Source organism: Vombatus ursinus, unplaced genomic scaffold (genome assembly GCF_900497805.2).
Source record: "Vombatus ursinus unplaced genomic scaffold, bare-nosed wombat genome assembly UNPS02011591.1, whole genome shotgun sequence".
Lineage (NCBI taxonomy): Eukaryota > Metazoa > Chordata > Mammalia > Diprotodontia > Vombatidae > Vombatus > Vombatus ursinus.
The window spans coordinates 446647-467952 of record NW_020951369.1 but is presented as its reverse complement, the minus strand read 5'-3'; the positions used below and the strand labels follow the sequence as shown (position 1 = coordinate 467952).

Sequence of the window (21306 nt, the reverse complement as noted above, 5' to 3'; positions counted from 1 at the left end):
AGATTTAGCAGCTACCACTCTACAGAACCAAAGAACAGAGAATGAGACATTCCAAAAGGCAAAAGATAAAGGTCTATAATCAAGAATAACTCACCCACCAAAAGTGACCATAAGCCTACAAGTAAAAACAACTAATCTTCAATAAAATAGAAGGCTTCAAAATATTCCTGATAGAAAAAAAGATATTAAAAAGAAATTTTGGAATACAAATACAGATATTGGCATAAAAATAGGTAAATATGAGTAAACAATGAGAAGGGATTTAATTAGAATGAACTGTTTATAATCTAATGGAGGAGGGAGTGATAAAAGAATCCTATAGTCCCAAAAGACCTAGAAATGTTTTTGTTATACTTTGACAATACTGAAAGAAGAAAGAAAAGGAGGTGGATAAAGGAGGTAAAAAAAAAAGGAGAGGAAGAATGGGGTAATTTTTCTCAAAAAATACTGGGGTATGCAACTAGAAATATAGAAATATAGAAATGTGGAAGGATTTAGTTAAGTGGGTAATTTCACTTTCATCTAAATGGGTCAAAAAAGTGCAGAATATATAGAAAGAGTTGTGTAGGAATATGTTCAACTCAACAGGGTTACAGTACAGGAAACTCTAGGGTGAGGAAATTCCCTCTACAATGCAATCATGCATTGTATCATCATAAAGAGTTAACTAGAGCACTGGGAGATTGTGACTTACCCAGGGTTATAGCCAGTATCTGTCATAGGCAGGACTTAAAATTAGGCTTTCTTGTCTTTGAAGCTAACTCTCCATTTACTATACCATGTTGCCTCTCACATAGGACTTTAATTCTTAAGATTAAAAACAAAGTAATGACTAAATTTTTCCTATGGCTGATAAACTGTCCCTAAAGGCAGTTCACAAAGGGGAATTCTAAACACATTTTGCCCAATGGAAGCATTGCTGGGAAAGATGTGTAGTCTTCCAAATCCTTTGAAGGATGGAATTCATTTAGATGTATGAATCCCAACATCTTTGTTAGTGGAGGGGATTTTTAAATCATGTTATTTTATATTCACATCATGAATACCATAACAATAAACCTTCTGTTTCCTTGCCAGATTCATATTTTTAAAAAACATGCATTAATTCAAAAGATCTTCCTGGACATTCTACTGTCAAAACGAACCAGGGAGAATTTAAACCCAGAAGAGATTTATAATTATTTCTCTAAAGCTCACATAAAAACACTGAACATCTTCATCCAAACCAAAGTAAACAAAGGAAAAAGGGATATGACCTGTCGCTTAAGAATGATAAGACTATGCATTATAAAACATAAAGTAATATTAATATATTAGTATTTGTAGGACAATACAGAACTGGGAGGTGCCATGGAATAATAGATCATGAAGTTTAGAAGACACCAGTTCAAGTCTAGTCTCTGACACATTCTGGCTATGTGACCCTGGGCAAGTCACTTAAATTCTCTGCACTCTAGACAGCTCTCTAAAACTGTAAAACACATTTAAAATGCTAACCTGGAGTGATAGATAGATTTCCTCACCTGGGAAAGTCCTTATAGCAGACAGTAAAATCAGAAGTTCAGCCACAATTGCTATTGTGCTTTATAATTCTCAAAGCACTTCCAAATAAATTATCTCAGTGGATACAACAACCCTAACAGAGAAGCTGGACAGGTATTATTATCACCAAGTTTGTAGGTGAAAAAACTGAAACACAGGGAGGTTGCATGATTTGCCCAGGATCATATGGTCATTTAGTTAGCAGCTCTGGTACAACCTAGAGCTAGACATTAGAAGATTTATTTCCATTCAATTTAATCAACAGCTGCCAGGCATCTAACATATCTAGCAAATTCCAATAGAAACATGAGCTACTAAATCACACGTATTAATCTCCATAGGTGCAAATTGACTTAGAAAACTGCAGGTCAACATCTATATCCTATTGTATTTTTATTTATTTTGATAAATATTTCCCAATTACAATTTAACCTGGCTCATGGCTGTACTTGGGAATGTTGCAGGGTTAGCACTGTGGCCAGCTGGCCCCACGTTTGATACTTCTTGTATACAAAGTGCCATACTAGATTCTGGGGATTACAAAGACAAAAATGAAGCAGTTTCCACTTTCAGGGATCTGCCCTTCTACTGGACTCCTGGTCCAGTGCTCTCTCTAATATACCTCATGAGATTGAAGGAAATTTGGTAGAAGTTTGCTGTTGCTGTTTGCCTATAAGATGTATGAGAAGCATAGTCTTTGGGATTTTAACTTTGAGTTAATGCCAATTAACACTCTAATAGGGAAACATTGACAACAGACTTAAATTTTTGTTGTTCAGTTGTTTTCAGTCATGCCCAACTCTTCATGACCTCATTTGGGATTTTCTTGGCAAAAACACTGGAGTGGTTTGCCATTTCCTCCTCCAGCTCATTTTACAGATGAGGAAACTGAGGCAAACAGGATTAAATGGATTTGCCCAGGGACAGAAAAATAGTTAAGTTCAAATCTAGGCTCTGCTAATTTCAACTTCTGGGACCTTGGACAGCTCACTTTGCAACATTGCTTTTCCAACTCTAAATCCTATGAGACTAAATAAAATTTAGTGAAGTCTAAGAATACTAAAGTAGAATCATTTTTAATAAGGTAAAAGAAAATAGGATTGCAAATCATGATGATAAAAATGACATAAGGCAACTGTCAAGGTAGAGAGTACAAAGACTGACAGGATGGCCCAAGGTTTAATGTTTTGACAGCAACCAATTTGCAGAGTCGATGGAGAATTAACAGTTTACTTGAGCATTTTCCTGGGACTCTGAAAAAAGAATGGAAGTTATTTTGAATAATTGGACACTCATATCCTCAGGGAAATATGAAGCAAATCAGCCTGAGATTTATTCCCAAAGAGTTCCAATAACCCTAACTACCATTTCTGCTCATAAACCACTAGACAAGAGGGTGATGAAATTGACATTTCTTTGGCTTACGGCAAGAAACAGCCAATATCATTCTGTGCCAAAACTCAGTAGGCTGCTAATAATGGAAGCAGCAGTGGCGATGAAAGGGGAGATGCCACTGATGGGAATATCATAATAATCATCAAATAAGCAAACCACTTGTTGAAGTATGATGACTGAAAGTGGCTTGCCAGTTCAAAAAGTATAGGATAAAATAACATTAAGCTCTTGGGTAGTTAGGTCAATCACTGAATTTTTCATCATCATGCTTTAGAGATTCTTACCACGTTTCATGTTCAGAGCTGAAATAAAATTCTGAGGGATCAAGAAAACGTATTGGGGAACATTAAAACTACTACTAGACTATCCCTCAGGGTGGGGAAGTAGAGGAGGGAATGATTCTAACAGATGCAGACACACAAATAGTAGGATTATAAAGTAATTACTTGTGACTTGTGGTAGCCATCTCATTATTTTGTAATCATACCTAACTATATAAATATATGTGTGTGTGTATATATATAATTAGTGTTTTTTGCTCCTGACTTTGAGGTGTGGGCACTTCCTAGATTTCATTCTTTAGTCCCCATTCTCTCCATATATGATTTCCCTTGGAGATTGATTGTCTTTGTCCCACTTCAGTTGTCACATCTATGAATATTACTCCCAAACCTCTCTCTTGCTAGTTCTGACTTTTCACCTCTTCTCTAGTTTCATATCCTCAATAGTCTCCTAGATGTTTCCACCAAGAAGTACTGTCACTGAGTACATTTGACAATCGTTTAATCTTTCTTTAATAAATATTTTTGAGTATTTAAACTGTGCACAGTACCTGAGCCATAGAAAACACCTGATAAATGCTTGTTGATTGACTGGTGAATTGCAAAGCAGCATACTGGCTGCTACTTGGCACATCTGAATGGATAATTCAGTTCCTATCTTCTAGGAATTTACAATTTATTTGAGGGGATTAGACACAAATATTACCAATACTAGGCAGTGGTGTCATAAGAGTGTTACAAAGGCCTTTATGTTTACAGATAATATGCTTATATTTAACTTTCTTTTTCATTTTCACAGCCATTACCCTCCTTAACCCAGACTTTGAATTGGACATGTATTAGAAAAAGAAATGGCCTGACAATCTGGATTTCACCAGCTATATGACTTTGAGTAAGGCACTTAATCTCTACAGTCTTACCTTCCACCTATGTAAAATGAAAAAAACAAAAAAAGGAGAAGGAAGCTTATAGATCTAAAGTTCTCTGATTCTAATTTTAAGATGATAGCGACTACTCTCTAAATGAGGTATGGCTGAACGGCCCAGTGTTTGACCAACAGCATTTTCAACACTGTAAACATAAAGATTATCTGTAGCCTGGAATCTGTAAGTCTGTATTTGCAGAATTTGTTACTAATCACACTTCTAAATGACAGAATATCTAAGGTACCAAGGCTAGATGGAATTTAACAACTACCTAAGCCAAAGTAAGAAAAGCACAATCTGTGAGGAAGAGAGAGGAAAATGTGAATTTTATATAACTTTATAGATTTATAGCTCAATACGTCCTTAGAGGCCATCCAGTCCAACTCCCTCATATTTTCAGATGAGGAAAGTGAGGCTGAGATTAAGTTCAGTGATTTTCACAGGGCCATTTGTCTGAGATTGGATTCACATTGAGGTCTTCCTGACTCCAATTCTGGCACTCTATCACTGTGCCCCCAGCTACTGTATATAAAAGTGTGGAACCTGGAAAATCCACACCTAGAAATTTCGGCAACCAAGGTAAGCAAGCATGCCAAAGTATGCCCTAAGGTCAAATCTTAGAGTGAAACTTAATTGAGACCAGGAAAAGACTCTAGGACAAAAGGTCTTTCCTCTGTTGGAAGAGAGATATCAAGAGGTAATTTTGTTTTTACTATTATGAATAAATGAATTAATCAAAAAGAATTAAATTAATTTTTTTGGTTTTTTCCACTTAATAGTATTTTTTTTGTTTTTTTTCAATTAGTAGTATTTTATTTTTTCCAATTACATGCAAAGATAGTTTTCAACATTCACTTTTATAAGATTTTGAATTCCAAATTTTTTCTCCCTCCCACCCTCCCCTCTCCCCTTCCCTCTCCCCTCCCCAAGACAGCAAGCAATCTGATATAGGCTATACATGCACAATCATATTAAACATATTTCAACATTAGTCATGTTGTGAGATAAAAATTAAAACAAAAGGGAGACACCACAAGAAAGAAAAAAAAAGAGATAAAATAGCATGCTTCAATCTACATTCAGACTCCACAGTTCTTTTTCTGGATGTGGATAACATTTTCTATCACGAGTCTTTTGGAATTGTCTTAAATCATTGTATTACTGAGAAGAGCTAAGTCTAACAAAGCTAATCATTGTACAATGCTGCTGTTGCTGTGTACAATGTTCTCCTGGTTCTGCTCACTTCACTCAGCCTCAGTTCATGTAAGTCATGTAAGTCAACTTGTTCAGACATTCCCCAATTGACTGGCATCCCCTAAAATTCCAATTCTTTGCCACCACAAAAAGAAAGTTCTTGCTTTGTGCCAAGCACTAGAGATACAAATAGAAAAAGCGAGGCAGTTGCTGCTTTCAAAGAACTCATACTCTAATTGGTTAGGATAATACATAAAATAAAGTTCAGATTCAAAGTGAATAGAAAGGTCCAATAATCTAAAGATCTAGGAATATGGCAAGCCACAAGAGTCTAAGGTAAGATCAGTGATCAGATGACAGATCTGCAGAGGCCTCAGGTTGCAGAAGCAGGGAGAAGGCCCTGCGGTTCTCCATCTCACCTGAAGGAATAGCATTGGTGACTCATTATTCTTCATTTGTAGTTTTTAATGCCTAGAATTTCATATTTAATTTCTATCCTTATCTTAAAATGTTCATCTTTCAATTTCTTCTCTTCTGGTCAACAACAACCACATTTGTTATGAGTTGCTTTTCCTCCTATATCTCCTACGTTTCATGCAGAACTAAACCAACTAAGATGGTATGATCTAATTTCCCATCTGTACCAATCTCCTACACAGAAAATCAATTGACAAGGGAAATTACAACATAGATTCCTGGTTGGTGTTCCTTTTCAGACAGCTGTGACCTGTTCTTTAGCTGTAATGCTGCTAGCAATAGGATAGTTTGTGGTATGATGGGAAATTAACATATGTTTCCAAATCATTTCATTGATCAAAGCAGTATCTTGCCAAAGTCTGCTTTTTAACAGTTATTTTCTCTAACTCTGTGAAATGCTGCATTTGTTGCCAGCGTGGAAACAGGCAAGAAGAAACCTCATTGCTACTCAGAATAACAACATTTAGCACTTAAATCCAGAAACACTCAGCAAATGGTACCTAATTAATTCACACCATATCCCGTCGAGGTGGGAGGCTTGCATATTCGAGTAAGACAAGAAAAAGGTTAGAAGTAAGGACAGGAAAAGAACAAAGGAAAAGAAAAAATCCGGCATAAATATAAACTAATTTTCCAGATATGAAATCAGTAGAAATGGAGTATTGCCAAGATGAACAAACGAGGACAGGAATTACCTGGAGCAACTTCTTATGGGAAGCAAAATCAAGGACCTGATGATCAGGCGAAAGGGTGAGGAAATAAGTTCTCAGCTGGTCTGGCAGCAAAAAGATCTGACCTCTTTGATTTTAGCCATTAAATGGGAGGATAATAAGCATTTGTGTAACATCAACTACATGCCAGATACCATGCTAAGAGTTTTTGACAAATATTAAGACCCACAGAAGACAGAAACACGGTGGAGGCAATAGTGAATAGCAAATCAAAAATGAAATGCTGCTATCTAGGCCCTGTATAAATAGGATTGTTGTGTCAAAGTAATGATGTCTATAGCATCAGTGCTTTCACATATTTGAAAAGAGACAGAAGCGATGACAAGGGTTGATTCCCCTGGGCCTTTGCTTCCAAGTGAAAATGATCTTTCCTGGAAATTGAGTTTTCAACTAGGTAGACTTCAATTCAACATGGCAGTGTGGAAAAGGTACTACACTTGGAGTCAGGAAGGCCTGAGTTCAAATCTCACCCTTTGATACTTACTAGCTGTGTAACCCTGAGCAAATAACTTAATTTCTTTGAACTCTTAGGTTTCTCATCTGCAAAATTAGATGGTTGAACTAGATAGTGCCCAGCTCTAAATCAATGACCCTATGACTCAGCACAGGAGTCTTAAGTGGAAGAAAGAGTCTTCTACTTATCAGAGAGCATAAGAGCAGATTTTCATGCCTTCGCTACCTTGGAGTTGCCTATGTAACAATGGATAGAGTGCTGGGCCTGGAGTCAAGAAGACCTCATATCAAATCCAGCTTCAGATACATACTAGCTGTGTGACTACAGATAATTCACTTGACTTCAGGCTGCCTCCATTTCCTCATCCATAAAATGAAGACAATAATAACACCTACCTCAAATGAGATGATATTTCTAAAGTACATAGCACAGCAGGAATATGGCAGATGCTTAATAAATGTTTATCTCCTCCCACAATTCCTTCCTTCCTGGCATCAATAGAGGATTTTCAAACATTCATGATGAAAAGACCAGAGTTGAATAAAAATTTTGATTTTCAAATAAAAGACTCAAGAGAAGCATAAAAAAGTAAACTTGAAAGAGAAATCATAAGGGATTCAATAAGATTCAATTGTTTACATTCTTATGTGGGAAGATGATCATTGTAATTCCTAAGAACTCTGTCATTATTAGGGCAGTAAGAAGTACAAGTAGACAAGAGGAACTGAGTTGACTGTGATGGGATGATTTCAAAAAATAAAATAAAATTAAGGGGTAAGAAAGGGAGACATACAGAGAGACGGGGAAAGGCAGAAGAAGAATTGTCACATAAATTGCCTCATATATAAGAGGCACAAAAGGAAGAACTTTTACAGTGGAGGGGAGATGGCGGCATGGGCAATGCTTGAGCCGCACTCTCTTTGGAATTGGTTCAAAGAGGAAGTAAGACACATTCAGTTGGCTATAGAAATCTATTCAAAGGGGAGTAGGAGGCAAAGAGCGTAAGAGAAAGGAGGGGACTGATAGAAAGGAGGCAGATTAAGGGAGGCAGTGGTCAGAAGTAAAGCAGATTTTTGAGGAGGGACAGAGTAAAAAGAAAGAGGGAGGATAAACAGGAGAAATGAGGATGTAGGAAAATACATAGTAATCATAACTGTGAATGTGAATGAGATAACCCACTCTAAAACAGAGGTGGACCACAGAATGGATTACAGGGGTGGGAACCTGTGGCCTGGAGGCCACATGCGGCCTTAGAAAGTCAAGTTTTTACATCCATCCAAGTTTTACAGAACAAATCATTTTATTAAGGAGATTTGTTCTGTGAAGTTTGGATTCAGCCAAAGGACCATTCTTGAGGATCTAGAGGGCCACATGTGGCCTGGAAGCCACAGGCTCCCCACCCTGGATTAAAAACTGGAATCCAATAGCATGTTGTTCACAAGAAACATGCTTGAAACAGAGAGGCACACATAGAGTTAAAATAAGGGGCTGGAGCAGAATCTATTATGCTTCAACTGAGGTGGGGGGGGGGGTGGATGGCAATCATGACTGCAGATAAAGCAAAAGCAAAAACAAACTTTATTGTAAGAGATAAGCAGGGAAGCTACATTTTGTTAAAAAATGGTACCATACACAATGAAGTAATATCAATATGGAACTTATATACTTCAGGTGATATAGCATTCAAATTCTTAAAGGAAAAGTTAAGTGAGGTACAGGAGAAAATAGACAGTAACAGTATAATAGTGGAGAATCTCAACTTTCCCCTATCAGAACTAGATAATTCTAACCATAAAATAAACAAGAAAGAAGGCAAGGAGATAAATAGAATTTTAGAAAAGTTAAATATGATAGACCTCTGGAAAAACTGAATGGGAATAGAAAGGAATATACCTTTTTTTCCTCAGCTGTACATGGCACTTTCACACACACTGATTCCTGTATTAGGGCATAAAAACCTCACAAGCAGATGCAGAAAAGCAGAAACAGAAAAGTATCTTTTCTAGATCATAATGCAATAAAAATTAGATTAAATAAAGGGCCATGGAAACATAATTTAAAAATAATTGGAAACTAAATAATCTAATCCTAAAGAATGAGTGGGTCAAAGAACAAATCATAGAAGTAATAAATAATTTCATTAAAGAGAATGACAACAAAGAGACAACATACCAAAATTTATGGGATGCAGCCAAAGCAGTACTTAGGGGAAAATTTATGTCTCTAAATGCTTATATTAATAAAATAGAGAAAGGTAGGTTAATAAATTGGGCATGCAACTAAAAATTAGGAAAAGAACAAATTAAAAATCCCCAATTAAACCTCAAAATATAAATCCTGAAAATCAAAAGAGAAATTAATAAAATTAACAGTAAGAAAACAATTGAACTAATAAACAAAACTAGGAGCTGGTTTAATGAAAAAAAAATCAAATTGATAAACCATTGGTTAATTTGATTAAAAAAAGAAAGAAAAGCAAATTACCAGTATTAAAAATGAAAAGGTGAATTCACCACCAATGAAGCTTAAATTAAAGCAATTATTAGGAGCTATTTTGAACAATTATATGCCAATAAATCTGCCATTTTAAGTGAAATGGATGAATATTTACAAAAATATAAATTGCCCAGATTAACAGAAGAAGAAACAAAATACTTAAATAACTCTATCTTACTTAGGAAAATAAATTGAACAAGCCATCAATGAGCACTATCAGAAAAAAAAAATCCCCAGGATCAGATGGATTCACAAGGGAATTTATTTAAAGAACAACTAATTCCAATACTATATAAACTATTTGGGAAAATAAGCAAGGAAGGAGTCCTTCCAAATTCCCTTTATAACACAAATATAGAGCTGATATCTAAACCAGGAAGAGCAAAAACAGAGAAAGAAAACTATAGAACAATTTCCCTAATGAATATTGATGCAAAAATTTTAAATAAAATACTAGCAAATAGATTACAGCAATATATCACAAAGTTCATATACCAGGTAGTATTTATACCGGGAATGCAGGTCTGGTTCAATTTTAGTAAAACTACAAGTTTGGTTTATGTGACCATGTGAACAACAAAAACAAAATCATATTATTATCTGAATACATGAAGAAAAAGCTTTTGACAAAATACAACCATTCCTATTAAATACACTAAAAAGCATAGGAATAAAAGGAGCTTTCCTTAAAATAATAAGTAGTATCTATCTAAAAGCATCAGCCAACATTATCTGTAATGAGGATAAGATAGAAGTCTTCCTAGTAAGATAAGGGCTGAAGCAAGGATGCTCATTATCACTGCTATTACTTAATATTGTATGAGAAATTACAACTATAGCAATGAGAAGGAATTGAAGGAAGAATCTGAAGGAATTAGAGTAAATGATGAAACAAACTATCATTCTTTGCAGATGATATGATGTTATACTTGGAGAATCCCAGAGAATCAACTAAAAAACCAGTTGAAATAATTAACAACTTCATCAATGTTGCAAGACATAAAATAAACCCTCATAAATCATCAGCAATTCTATATATTACCAACAAAATACAGCAGTGAAAGATAGAGAAACTCCATTTAAAGTGATTGTAGACAATATAAAATACTTGGAAGTCTATCTGCCAAGACAAATCCAGGAACTATATAAACAAAATTACAAAACACTTTTCAGACAAATAAAGACAGATTTAAACAATTGGAGAAATATTAATTGTTCATGGGTCAGCTGAGCCAATATAATAAAATGACAATTCTACCTAAATTCATCTACTTATTCAGTGGCATACCAATAAAATTACCAAAAAACATTTTAAAGGGCTAAAAAAAAATAACAAAATTCATCTGGAAGAACAAAAGGCCAAGAATATCAAGGAAATCAATGAAAAAAAAATGTGAGAGAAAGTAGTCTAACAGTACTAGATCTCAAACTGTATTGCAAACTGGTAATCATCAAAACAACCTGGGCCTGGCTAAGAAATAGAGTGGTAGATCAGTGGACTAGATTAGGTGCACAATACAAAAGAGTAAATGACCATAATAATCTAGAGTCTGACAAACCCAAAAAGCCAAGCTTTGGGGACAAGAACTCACTATTTGACAAAAATTGCTGGGAAAACTGGAAAGCAGTTTTGGCAGTTTGGTAGACCAAACATCTCACACCATATACAAAGTTAAGATCAAAATGGATCCATGATTTAAGAGTTTAGACATAAAGGGTGATATAATAAGAAATTAGGGGAACATGGAAAATTTTACCTGTCAAATCTATGGATAAGAAAAGACTTTATGACCAAACAAGAGATAGAGAGCATTACAGAACATAAAATAGGTAATTTGGATTACATTTAATTTAAAAGTTTTCACACAAACAAAATAAATGCTGCAAAGATTAGACAGAAAGCAGGAAACTGGGGGGTTAGTTTTTACAGCGAGTTTTTCTGATAAAGGCCTAATTTCTCAAATACATAGAGAACTGAGTCAAAAATATAAGAATATGAGTCATTTACCAGCTGATAAATGGTCAAAGGATATGAACAGGCAGTTTTCAAAAGAAGAAATCAAAGATATCTATGGTCATATAAAAAAATGCTCTAAATCAGAAATGCAAATTAAAACAACTCTGAGGCATTACCTCACACCTATCAGATTGGCTGATATGACAGAAAAGGAAAATGACAAGTGTTGAAGGAGATGTGGAAAAATAGGAACACTAACAACTGTTGATAGAGTTGTGACTGATCCCATCATTCCGGAGAACAATTTGGAACTATGCTCAAAGGGTTATAAAACTGTGGATACCCTCTGACCTAGCAATACCACTACTAGGTCTTATACCAAAGAGATAAAAGCAAAAGGACTCATATGTAGAAAAATTTATTGCAGCTCTTTTTGTGGTGGCAAAGGGCTGGAAAATGAGAGGATACTCATGAATTGGGGAATGGCTGAACAAGTTGTGGTATATGATTGTAATGGAATACTATTATGCTATAAGAAACGATTAGTAGGATGTTTTCAGAAAAAAAAAACCTGGAAAGACTTACATGAACTGATACAAATTGAAGTGAGCAGAATCAGAATATTGTACAAAGAAACAGCAATATTGTACATTGATCCACTGAAAATAACTTGGCTATTCTGAGCAATGTAATGATCCAAGACAATTGTGATGGACTTATGAAAAATGCTATCCACCTCCAGTGAAAGAACTGATGAAGCCTGAATGCAGTATGAAGCATACATTTTTTTTACTTTATTCTTCTTGGAGTTTTTGTCTTTTTTTTTTTTTGCAATATTGCTAACATGGATGTTTTTGCATGACTGTAAATCTTTAATTGATATCAGATTGCTTGCCTTTTCAAGGAGAGAGGAGAAGAGGAAGGAAGGGAAAGAATTTAGAACTCAACTTTTTAAAAATGAATATTAAACAATGTTTACATATAATTGACAAAAATACAATATAAAAATAATGATAAAATACATAAGATTACAAAGAAAATCAATCATATTGGAATAGTTGTCAAATTTATTTTTTAAATTCCCAGACCCCAGGTTAAAAACCCCTGCCTTAGAGTGATAAAATTTTAAATCACTGAAACTCTCAGAGACGCTGGACTAAGATACAGTGGGACTGTGACCTGCATTGGTATAAGGAATAAAGGCAGCTTGGTGGTACAGTGCATAAAGCCCTGGACATGTAATTAAAAAGAGTTGAATTCAAATCTGGCCTCAAATACGTACTATCTGTGTGACCCTGAGCAAGTAACAACTTCTGTCTGCCTCAGTTTCCTGGGGAGAAATAATAGCACTAGCCTCACAGAGTTGTTGTGAGGATCAAATGAAATAATATTTGTAAAATGCTTAGTCAAGTTCTCAGCACATAGTAGGTACTTAATAAATGCTTGTGTAAAAAAATAAAAGTAATACCTACAACAACGAAACCACAGTTTTTTGAAGTATATACATCTTCACAATATCCACCTATTAGAATGGAAACTCTTTAATGGTAACAACTGTCTTTTTTTATGTTTCTCTCAGTGCTTAGTCTAGTGATCCTCTCATAGTAGATATGCTGAATATAAAGGCACATTATATAAGATCATATATCTGTAGCAAACCCCAGTGGTCATCTCAATCTATTCATTTTACACTTGAAGAAACTGAGATCTGGTGAATACAGGACCACAGATTCAGAGCTGGCAGGAAAAATGTAGGCTGTCAAGTCCAGCCTCTCTCATTTTACCGATAAGGAAACTGAGGCCCAGAGATACCTTGTCTAGGCTCATACAGGTTATAAGAATCAAATGGAATTATGAAGCTAGGTCTTCCTGACAAGTCCAGTACTCAATCTACTACCCTATACTGCCTCCCTTTCCAACCAGCACTATCTTGTAAAAACTCAATACATCTTACAAGAAAAGAGCTACCTCAGAGTGAGTGAGCAAGCTCTTTTTCCCTAGAAATATTCAAGCAGAAATGCAATGATCCCCACTGCAGAGACTATAGGGAGGATTCATACTTTGGTTAAGAATTGAACTAAAATGATCTTTGACATTCCCTCCAGATTTGAGGGCCCAAGATTTTAAGAGCATAAAGCCCATTGCTTGTTATTATAAATTTCATATCATATTATAAATTTTCATATCATAAATTTCATATAATATTCATATCAGAATATTATAAATTTCATAATCTATAAAATTCATATCTATAAATTTCATATCATAACATCACCCAATGATGGCCAATTCAAGATGCAAGGCATTTCATCCTGTGAGTACAAATAAACCTGGTGGGAGTCAAAATCTCCATCGTAAACAATGGGATATTGTCCAGGCGGGGGAGGGAAACAAGAATATCCTCAGACTCAGAGAGCAGGCTAGAGAAGGAAGGAGGGAATAGGATTTCTATAACCTTCGTGGTTCTTGACCTTTTTTTTTTTTATATGGCTTCCTTTACATGCCTTGAATTAAGCCAAGCCAGTATACCCCCTGAGACATTTTCCTCTCTAGTATTCTCAGAACCTAAACAACCAAACACCATTCTAGCCTTTCTGGGTTAATCATTTGGTTTAGCCTGAGTTATGTTTAGTTACCAGATCTTGCTGATCACTTCCCGGACTGTCCGAGGTCAACGTAACAGCAATCTTCCCTGAGCAATTTGTTCATTCAAGACCAGCCACAACTTTCTTATTAAGAACATGTGTTGTTAGTGTTTGTATCAGATACAACTTTTTGTCCTAATTAAATTAAATTTCAAAATTGTTCTTTGTCTGAGTCTGTTAGCATAGGCTTGAGTTAACTTCAGAAGTCCATAGAATCATAGATTTAGAAGTGAAAGGGATCGTATTTTTCACTGAATCCAATGACCTCATTTTACACATGAGGAAGCTGAGGCCTAGGAACTTGCTAAAATTCACATAGGTAGTAAGTGGCAGAGCTGGGTTTTGAACTCAGATCCCATTACTCCAACCTCAGCACTATAAATTCAGTTCCCCTTAGACCAGAATTGTCAAATGTTGAATTGGCCAGTGTCACTCATAGCGAACCATCCCCAGATTAAAAGGTAAATGAGAAATATTTTTAAAAATAAATAAAAATACAATAGAACATAGAAAATGTCAATATGTGGTTTTCTAAGTATATGAAAAAGACAAAAATAGTACTTTTATTTTTATATCTTTTAGGGGATCAGAATTGCATTACAATTGGGCTAAAGGTCATTACAAAAAAAAATGCCAGAACAAAGAATAAATGCCATAAAAGACAAAGTGAACATCAGGGATCCTTACTTATTGTTTAGTGGCCCACTTAGCACCTTGCTTAGAGTCAGGAGGACCAAAGTTCAATTCTAGCCTCAAACACTTACTAATTGTATGACCCTGGACAAGTCACTTAATCCTGTTTGCCTCAGTTTCCTCAACTATAAAAGGAGCTGGAGAAGGAAATGGCAAACACTCCAGTATCTTTGCCTAGAACACCCCAAATGGGGTCATAAAGATTGAGACAAGACTGAACAACATTTCTATTTGATCTTGATACTACTGCCTTTGACCACACCAAACTATCTCTTCCCTGTTTTGGAACTGGATCCAGGCAACTGAGCCACAGTAGGTAAATTACCACTAAATTTCCCAGAATCAGAATTCATGAAAGTCCACAGAGAAGTAACCTAATGAACTACAATTTCTAAATGTCTCTGTCTCTCTCTGTCTCTCTGTCTGTCTGTCTGTCTGTCTGTCTCTCTCTCTCTCTCTCTCTCTCTCTCTCTCTCTCTCCCCCTCCTCTCTTTAGTATCACTAATTCCAGATAGAGGCAAAGAGATGTAAGCAAGTCATGTGAAACATCAGGATAGGACTCACAAAAGGAAGTATTGATTTTAACTAAGAACGTTACTAAATCTCTGTGCCCTAGTTTGCATGTCTAGAGAAATAAATAATAACTACACTGTTTTAGTCTTCAGGGAAAATTAATTGAAATAACTAGAAGTTGTTTTTCAATGCAAAGTCCTGTACAAGTTGATGCTAAAATGTCAAGTCCTCATTAACCCATAGACTTCCCAATTCTCAGTTTGGGTCAACGGGCTACAAAATATTCTAATATGGGTAAAAGTTGAATTCCCATATGAACCAATTAATCTAAGCACCCTCAGAAGGAGGTCTTTTAAAATGCCTCAAGACCAGAAAAATCAGGGCACAACTAATGTAGGTTGCCTGAAACTCCAAAACCTCAGCTGATTGCCAATCAGCAACCAACATGCCAGATATTTCCTTGATTAAAGCAGGTGCTTCAAACAATCCATATCAGGTTATTACAGAATCAAAGAAATTAGAGATGGAAATGGCCCATTAAGTCATCCTTCCTACTTCTTCCAACTCAGGTGACTGGAGCCTCCTTTGATGAAATCTGTTTTTATCAATCACCTTTTCATCCATTTCAAAAGAAAATTTAATAAATAAGGGGAGACCTCTGCATTTATTTTCATTGAGAAGCCACTGATTAACCTCTTAGCAATGGAATAGCTACTGATTGGAATGAAGCAGGGTGAACAGGCTGATTGTAAGAATTCAGGATCTGGTGTTATTAAGCAAATAGTAACTGATTATAAATTAGGATGCTAATCGGAATGAAAAATTTATAAGTTTCTTGAAAGTTTGCAAAACCTTTTTATCCTTCAAAAAGTTTCTTTCGCATTAACAGCTTGAATTCCCCTGTCTTGCATAAGTGTCATTTATTTTGGGGATTAAAGGAAACTTAGTATACGGAAAAGACAAAAATAGTACTTTTATTTTTAAATCATTTAGGGGATCAGGATTGCATTACAATTGGGCTAAAGGTCATTACAAAAAATGCCAGAACAAAGAATAAATACAATAAAAGACAAAGGGTAAAAGTTTCGAGATGAAACAAAATGAAAGCTTCTAAACACACAAATATTCAGTACTTCAGTTTTTTTCAAACAGATCTGGAGAAAATCAAACTGGATATCACATAATTAATGTCAAGGTCGAATTGATTAGTGGCTCTAAAGTAACATTAGCTATGATTTTTTTGAAGCAATTTAGAGAGACTAAAGAATGCATGAACCTGCTAAACAATAAATAATTATTCTTCAAGAATTATCTCCAGTGGATGCTTGGAATGATCCCAAGAGACATACTAAATGATTCTTGACCAAGGGAGCAGGCAGCATAAAGACCTTACAGACTGAAGGTTCTCACATTTGTGGGCCTTACAAGCAGAGATTTATGGGGATTGATTCTTTTTAAATCACTAGACTCAAATGATTTTTAAGTACATGAGGCATCAATTACCAAAACTGACACTATGTAAATAGGTGCTATCATCATTAGGATATCATTTTACCAGGCTAACCTATGAACCAGACCATTTTCAGTTACGAATAGCATCTTTACAGGGCAGGACCTAGCGAGACATCATCATTGCCTTTGGCCCTACTTAGGGATGGCTCTATTTGCATGCATAGGTGTTCCCACTGCTATCTTCAAATGGGCACAGGGAATTTAAAACAGAGTACTGAAAAAATAACATGATATCATTTCCATGCTCCTTCAGACTCAGAAGAAAATTCATTTGTTATTGAGGTACGTAGGATTCAGGACAGAATTTTGCAAATAGGCTATCTTTACCACCCATATTCATCAAATAATTGCTCAACTCTTCACTTAATTTTGCCTGTGTAAATATATACTTCAACAGATGGATTCATTATTATCACATTCTAATTCTGTTCCATTAAGCTCTCTATCAGGATAATAATTACAATCAGAAAAGGAGAAATTCAAGAAAATTCGTTTCACTTCAAATATACAACTCGCAGGTTATGGAACCATTATAGATGCTGAACCTAAAAGAGCTATACAATGACAATAGGTCATGAGATTTAATTGTCATGGAAATTGAATTATTAAAAAAGGGCAAATTTTGATTGAATTTGGGTTCAGAAAGAAAAGCAAAAAGATTGTCTCAATCACCATGCTAACAAATACCACCAGAAAAATAAAGAAAAGGGCAATAGGAGAAAGGACTTCTTTGTTCATCAGAAAGGTTGGACCTTTACTACTAGGCAGGGCTATTTATAAAAAGATAATTATAAATGCTTTTAAAAGTAAATCAATTTGACATTTAAATAAATCAAATTTCACCTAATGACTACTGTCTCAGTATTGAATAGCAAATTGAAATGCAGTTCCACTTATAACTTTTCCTGATGTATTTTACAATGGACTGCTTCCTTTACCTTTTGGTGCAAAAGACTCCCTTCACAGGTCCTTCAGGTTTTGACCTACATTTCACTGTCCTCTTTCTTCTCCAGGATTCTATTACCTCATTCAGCATCACCTAGTTTAGCAGTTTATTGTTGCCTAAATACATAATGTCTATGAACTTGGCCAGCCTTGCTAAATTGTAAGTTCAGTGGGGGAAAGAACCTCACTTTTTTTTTATCATCCAAAGTGCTCAAGACAGTTTCCAGTATTGGACTGGGTACCCAATAAATATGTTGAAACTACTCAGTGTACCATTTTAGGAATTTCAGGTGAATCCTATTTTCTTTACATTTGACTTCTATCATCATTATCATCAACATCTGGGACTCAAATCCAGTACCTTAACTTCCTAGGTAGGATCTACCTTACAGTAGCAGATGTTCTTCCTCACAAAGAATGATTTCTAGGTGTAAATTTCAGATGATGAAATAACTTCTGGGAACAAATTTCATACTCTTTTAGAAAGCCATCCTTCCAGAATCCTGGTAAGGTACTATCTGAAATGGCTCACAATTATGCTTTCTACTACAGCACAAGCAGTCAGCCTTAATGAAATGAAAGCTTTGTTGCTTGTCCTTCATTTTCTAAAAGGATCAAAGGCATCACAGGGTGATGTCTTGACTTGTACATTAACTGGATTTAAGTGAGGCAGAGTTGCACAAAGTCATCAGACTCACTCTCTCTTGAAGAGTCATCAAAGTCTAGTGACAAGACAAAAGTCAGGACAATTGGTGATGGCCTGGGATGCAGCGGATGACCTTGGCATCTTTGATGTTTAACCAAACTCCAAACCAAAGTACTCCACAGCATTTGCTTCAGCTGCCTTTGTGTCCTTTGGAACAAATTTTCCTCAACTACTCATTCTAATGAGGGAAGTCTTCACATATTTGGGGTAGACACCCCTCTAATTTACCAATGAGTTTGAGTTTGCCAGTTACCCTCAACCTCACTTAGGTAAACCATCTTGGCGGACAGGCTAAGTGTGGCCATTGCACACGCTACAGCTTCTTGGAGCCACAGGTGAGAGTTGAATATCAAGTAGACACCAAAGGTGGTTGAGAAGTCAAGGGCTCAGCAAGCCATCACACCAGAGGTACTAGTCCTCCTTGAACACCATACACCCCATGAAATGAAAACTACACATGAAGGGGGAAAATGTGTACCTTGGATAATCACTGACTGATGAATCACAACAAAAATATTTAGACCTCTAACTACTAATTATGAAATGAAATTTGGGTATCTTACTAAAGATGAAGGGAAACAATGATATCAGAGAGCTGGCCTCAAAGTCAGGAAGACCTGGGTTCAATTTCTGTCCATGACACATAGTGGCTTTCTGGTCCTGGGTCAATCACTTAACCTCCTGATGCTCCAGGCAACTCTATAAAACTAAAAATTGGAGAGAAAGTACCAACCTACACTAATAGAGGCAGATTCCTCATGTGAGAGTTACCTATGTCAATGAAATCAAAAGTTGAGTACCTATCCACTAAAGATGAAAAATGTTAGCCTGTAGAGCTCAATAACAAATTAAAAGCATGAAATAAAAGAATTAAAATTTAAAGCTACAGACCATATGAACTCCAAAAATGACTGACCTCAAGTCGGCTGAAGCTAAACTAAAAAAAAAAGGAAAGCAAAGAAAATACAGTATTGTCAGCAAGCATCCAAACTTTGGCATCAGAAAAATTTGGGCATTATCCAAACTTTGGCCCTATCCCAAGGGAAACTGAGCATTTCTCAAACCATCTGGATAGCTTGCAGCTTTTCTGTTAGACCTTCCCAAGAAAACTTAAAGTAAAAGAAAATGCCAAGTTTCACAATCACAAGAAATCTTCACCATGGTTGAAATCATACAAGAGCATTTGAGGGCATTGCCATATTTAGGAACACAGGGATCCTAGGTATAAGTTGTCCCTTTAATAATTGCTTATATTTTTAATGTGTCCCCTCACTTTGCTGGAGGGTCTATTAGTACAAAAATACCTCTGCATAGGAAAGAAAAGAAAAGAGAGAATAGACTCCTACTCTGTACATGCATTGAGGTAAACAATTTTTATCTCATATTTTATTTACAAATATTATCTCATTTGATAATACAGACCAAGATTTCATTAAGAATAGTACTGTTTTATTTAACATGTCTGAACACTAACTGGTATTTGAATTATAGTATCTTTTTTATTTTGGTTCATATTTAAGTTACATTTCAACACTGGAACAATTGTTTGTCATATGGCCTATGTACCCTAGATTTCAATTATAGTACATGATTTGAAAAATAAATAATAGGCATTTGAATCATCACGAAGGATCTGAATGATGGTATAGGACTTACTTTCTGAATTCTACTAGTCCTATTAGAAAAATTGAAGAAGATATACTTAGGAAAATCAGGACTCATGGATTGAAAAGGATTGAATTTGCCTTATAATCAGGAAGGAATAGCTATCCCAACCTCCATTTATATTAGGCAAACATCTTGGCAGGTGACATTTATCTCATGCTCTGCCCATAATTTTATGTTACATTTTTGAGCTAAAACTCATTTTCGAAAACAATTAAATTACTTTCATGTCATCTCACAGGATAAAGGGACAGGTACAGTGAGTAGTTCCCCCACCCTCTCGAACTTACCAACAATCTCACTTGGTTCCTTATTGTAAAGCTTTTTGTTCCAGTAAAGGAGTCTCAGGAAAGGAAAGGAGACCAAGAGAACAAGACAAATTCCAACGAACATATGCGCTGTGAATCCAGCAAAATCCATTCCCTAAAAGTTAAAAAAGGAAATAAAAATAGTAGACTGAGCTTCACTTTCTATATAGATAAAACATTCCTCCTCTTCAGTTACATTTTATAATTCAGTGACTATGTCCATATGATCCCAAAACAACTAGAAAAAAACCAATAAGGATCGGTCATTTGCCCAGATGTTTTGCTCACGTAGTAGCAAATGTTTTGAGAAATTTCCTGATACTTTACTGCATTTTTCATTTTTTCCCAACAATTTCCCACACAATACATACAAAGCATTGGTTAGAAAGACCCTTGGGAAAGAATTAATATTGGAAAATTAACAGATTGTTTTATAATTCATATCGTTTGCAATAAAATAGACATATACCCATATATGTGTGTGTGTACAAAACTATGAAAATTCACCTATGCAAGGAGGTATATGTTTCACATATATATATATATAATATATATGCATATTTATCAAAATATATATGACTTCATGAGTGTTGGTATCACTTCTACTAATAAATATTAGTAGATCATAATTCCTCCATGACTTATTAAATGATTTTTGAGTATGATTGTTGCCAAAAATCATAATGATGTGGTGGTCAACGTTCTGCTAATGACCCCTTCAAAAATTAGTGTGGCAGATCCTCGGACAATAAACACAAATCCTTCATTGAGACTATACTGGAGGTCTTTCCACCTTGCCAGAAATATTTCTCGTGTCATATTATTTTGGAATTCAGAATTCTCTATTCTTTGATTAGACATCCAAG

General features: G+C 35.4%; 1 protein-coding gene across 1 annotated transcript in view; it reads right to left on the bottom strand.

Moving 5' to 3' along the window:
• OCA2 (OCA2 melanosomal transmembrane protein) overlaps nucleotides 1–21306 on the bottom strand; it is a 556217-nt gene that overhangs the window by 354019 nt on the left and 180892 nt on the right. The window contains exon 14 of the mRNA XM_027856659.1: nucleotides 20423–20555. Coding sequence (XP_027712460.1) covers nucleotides 20423–20555 — 133 coding nt within the window. The remainder of the gene's footprint in view (nucleotides 1–20422; nucleotides 20556–21306) is intronic.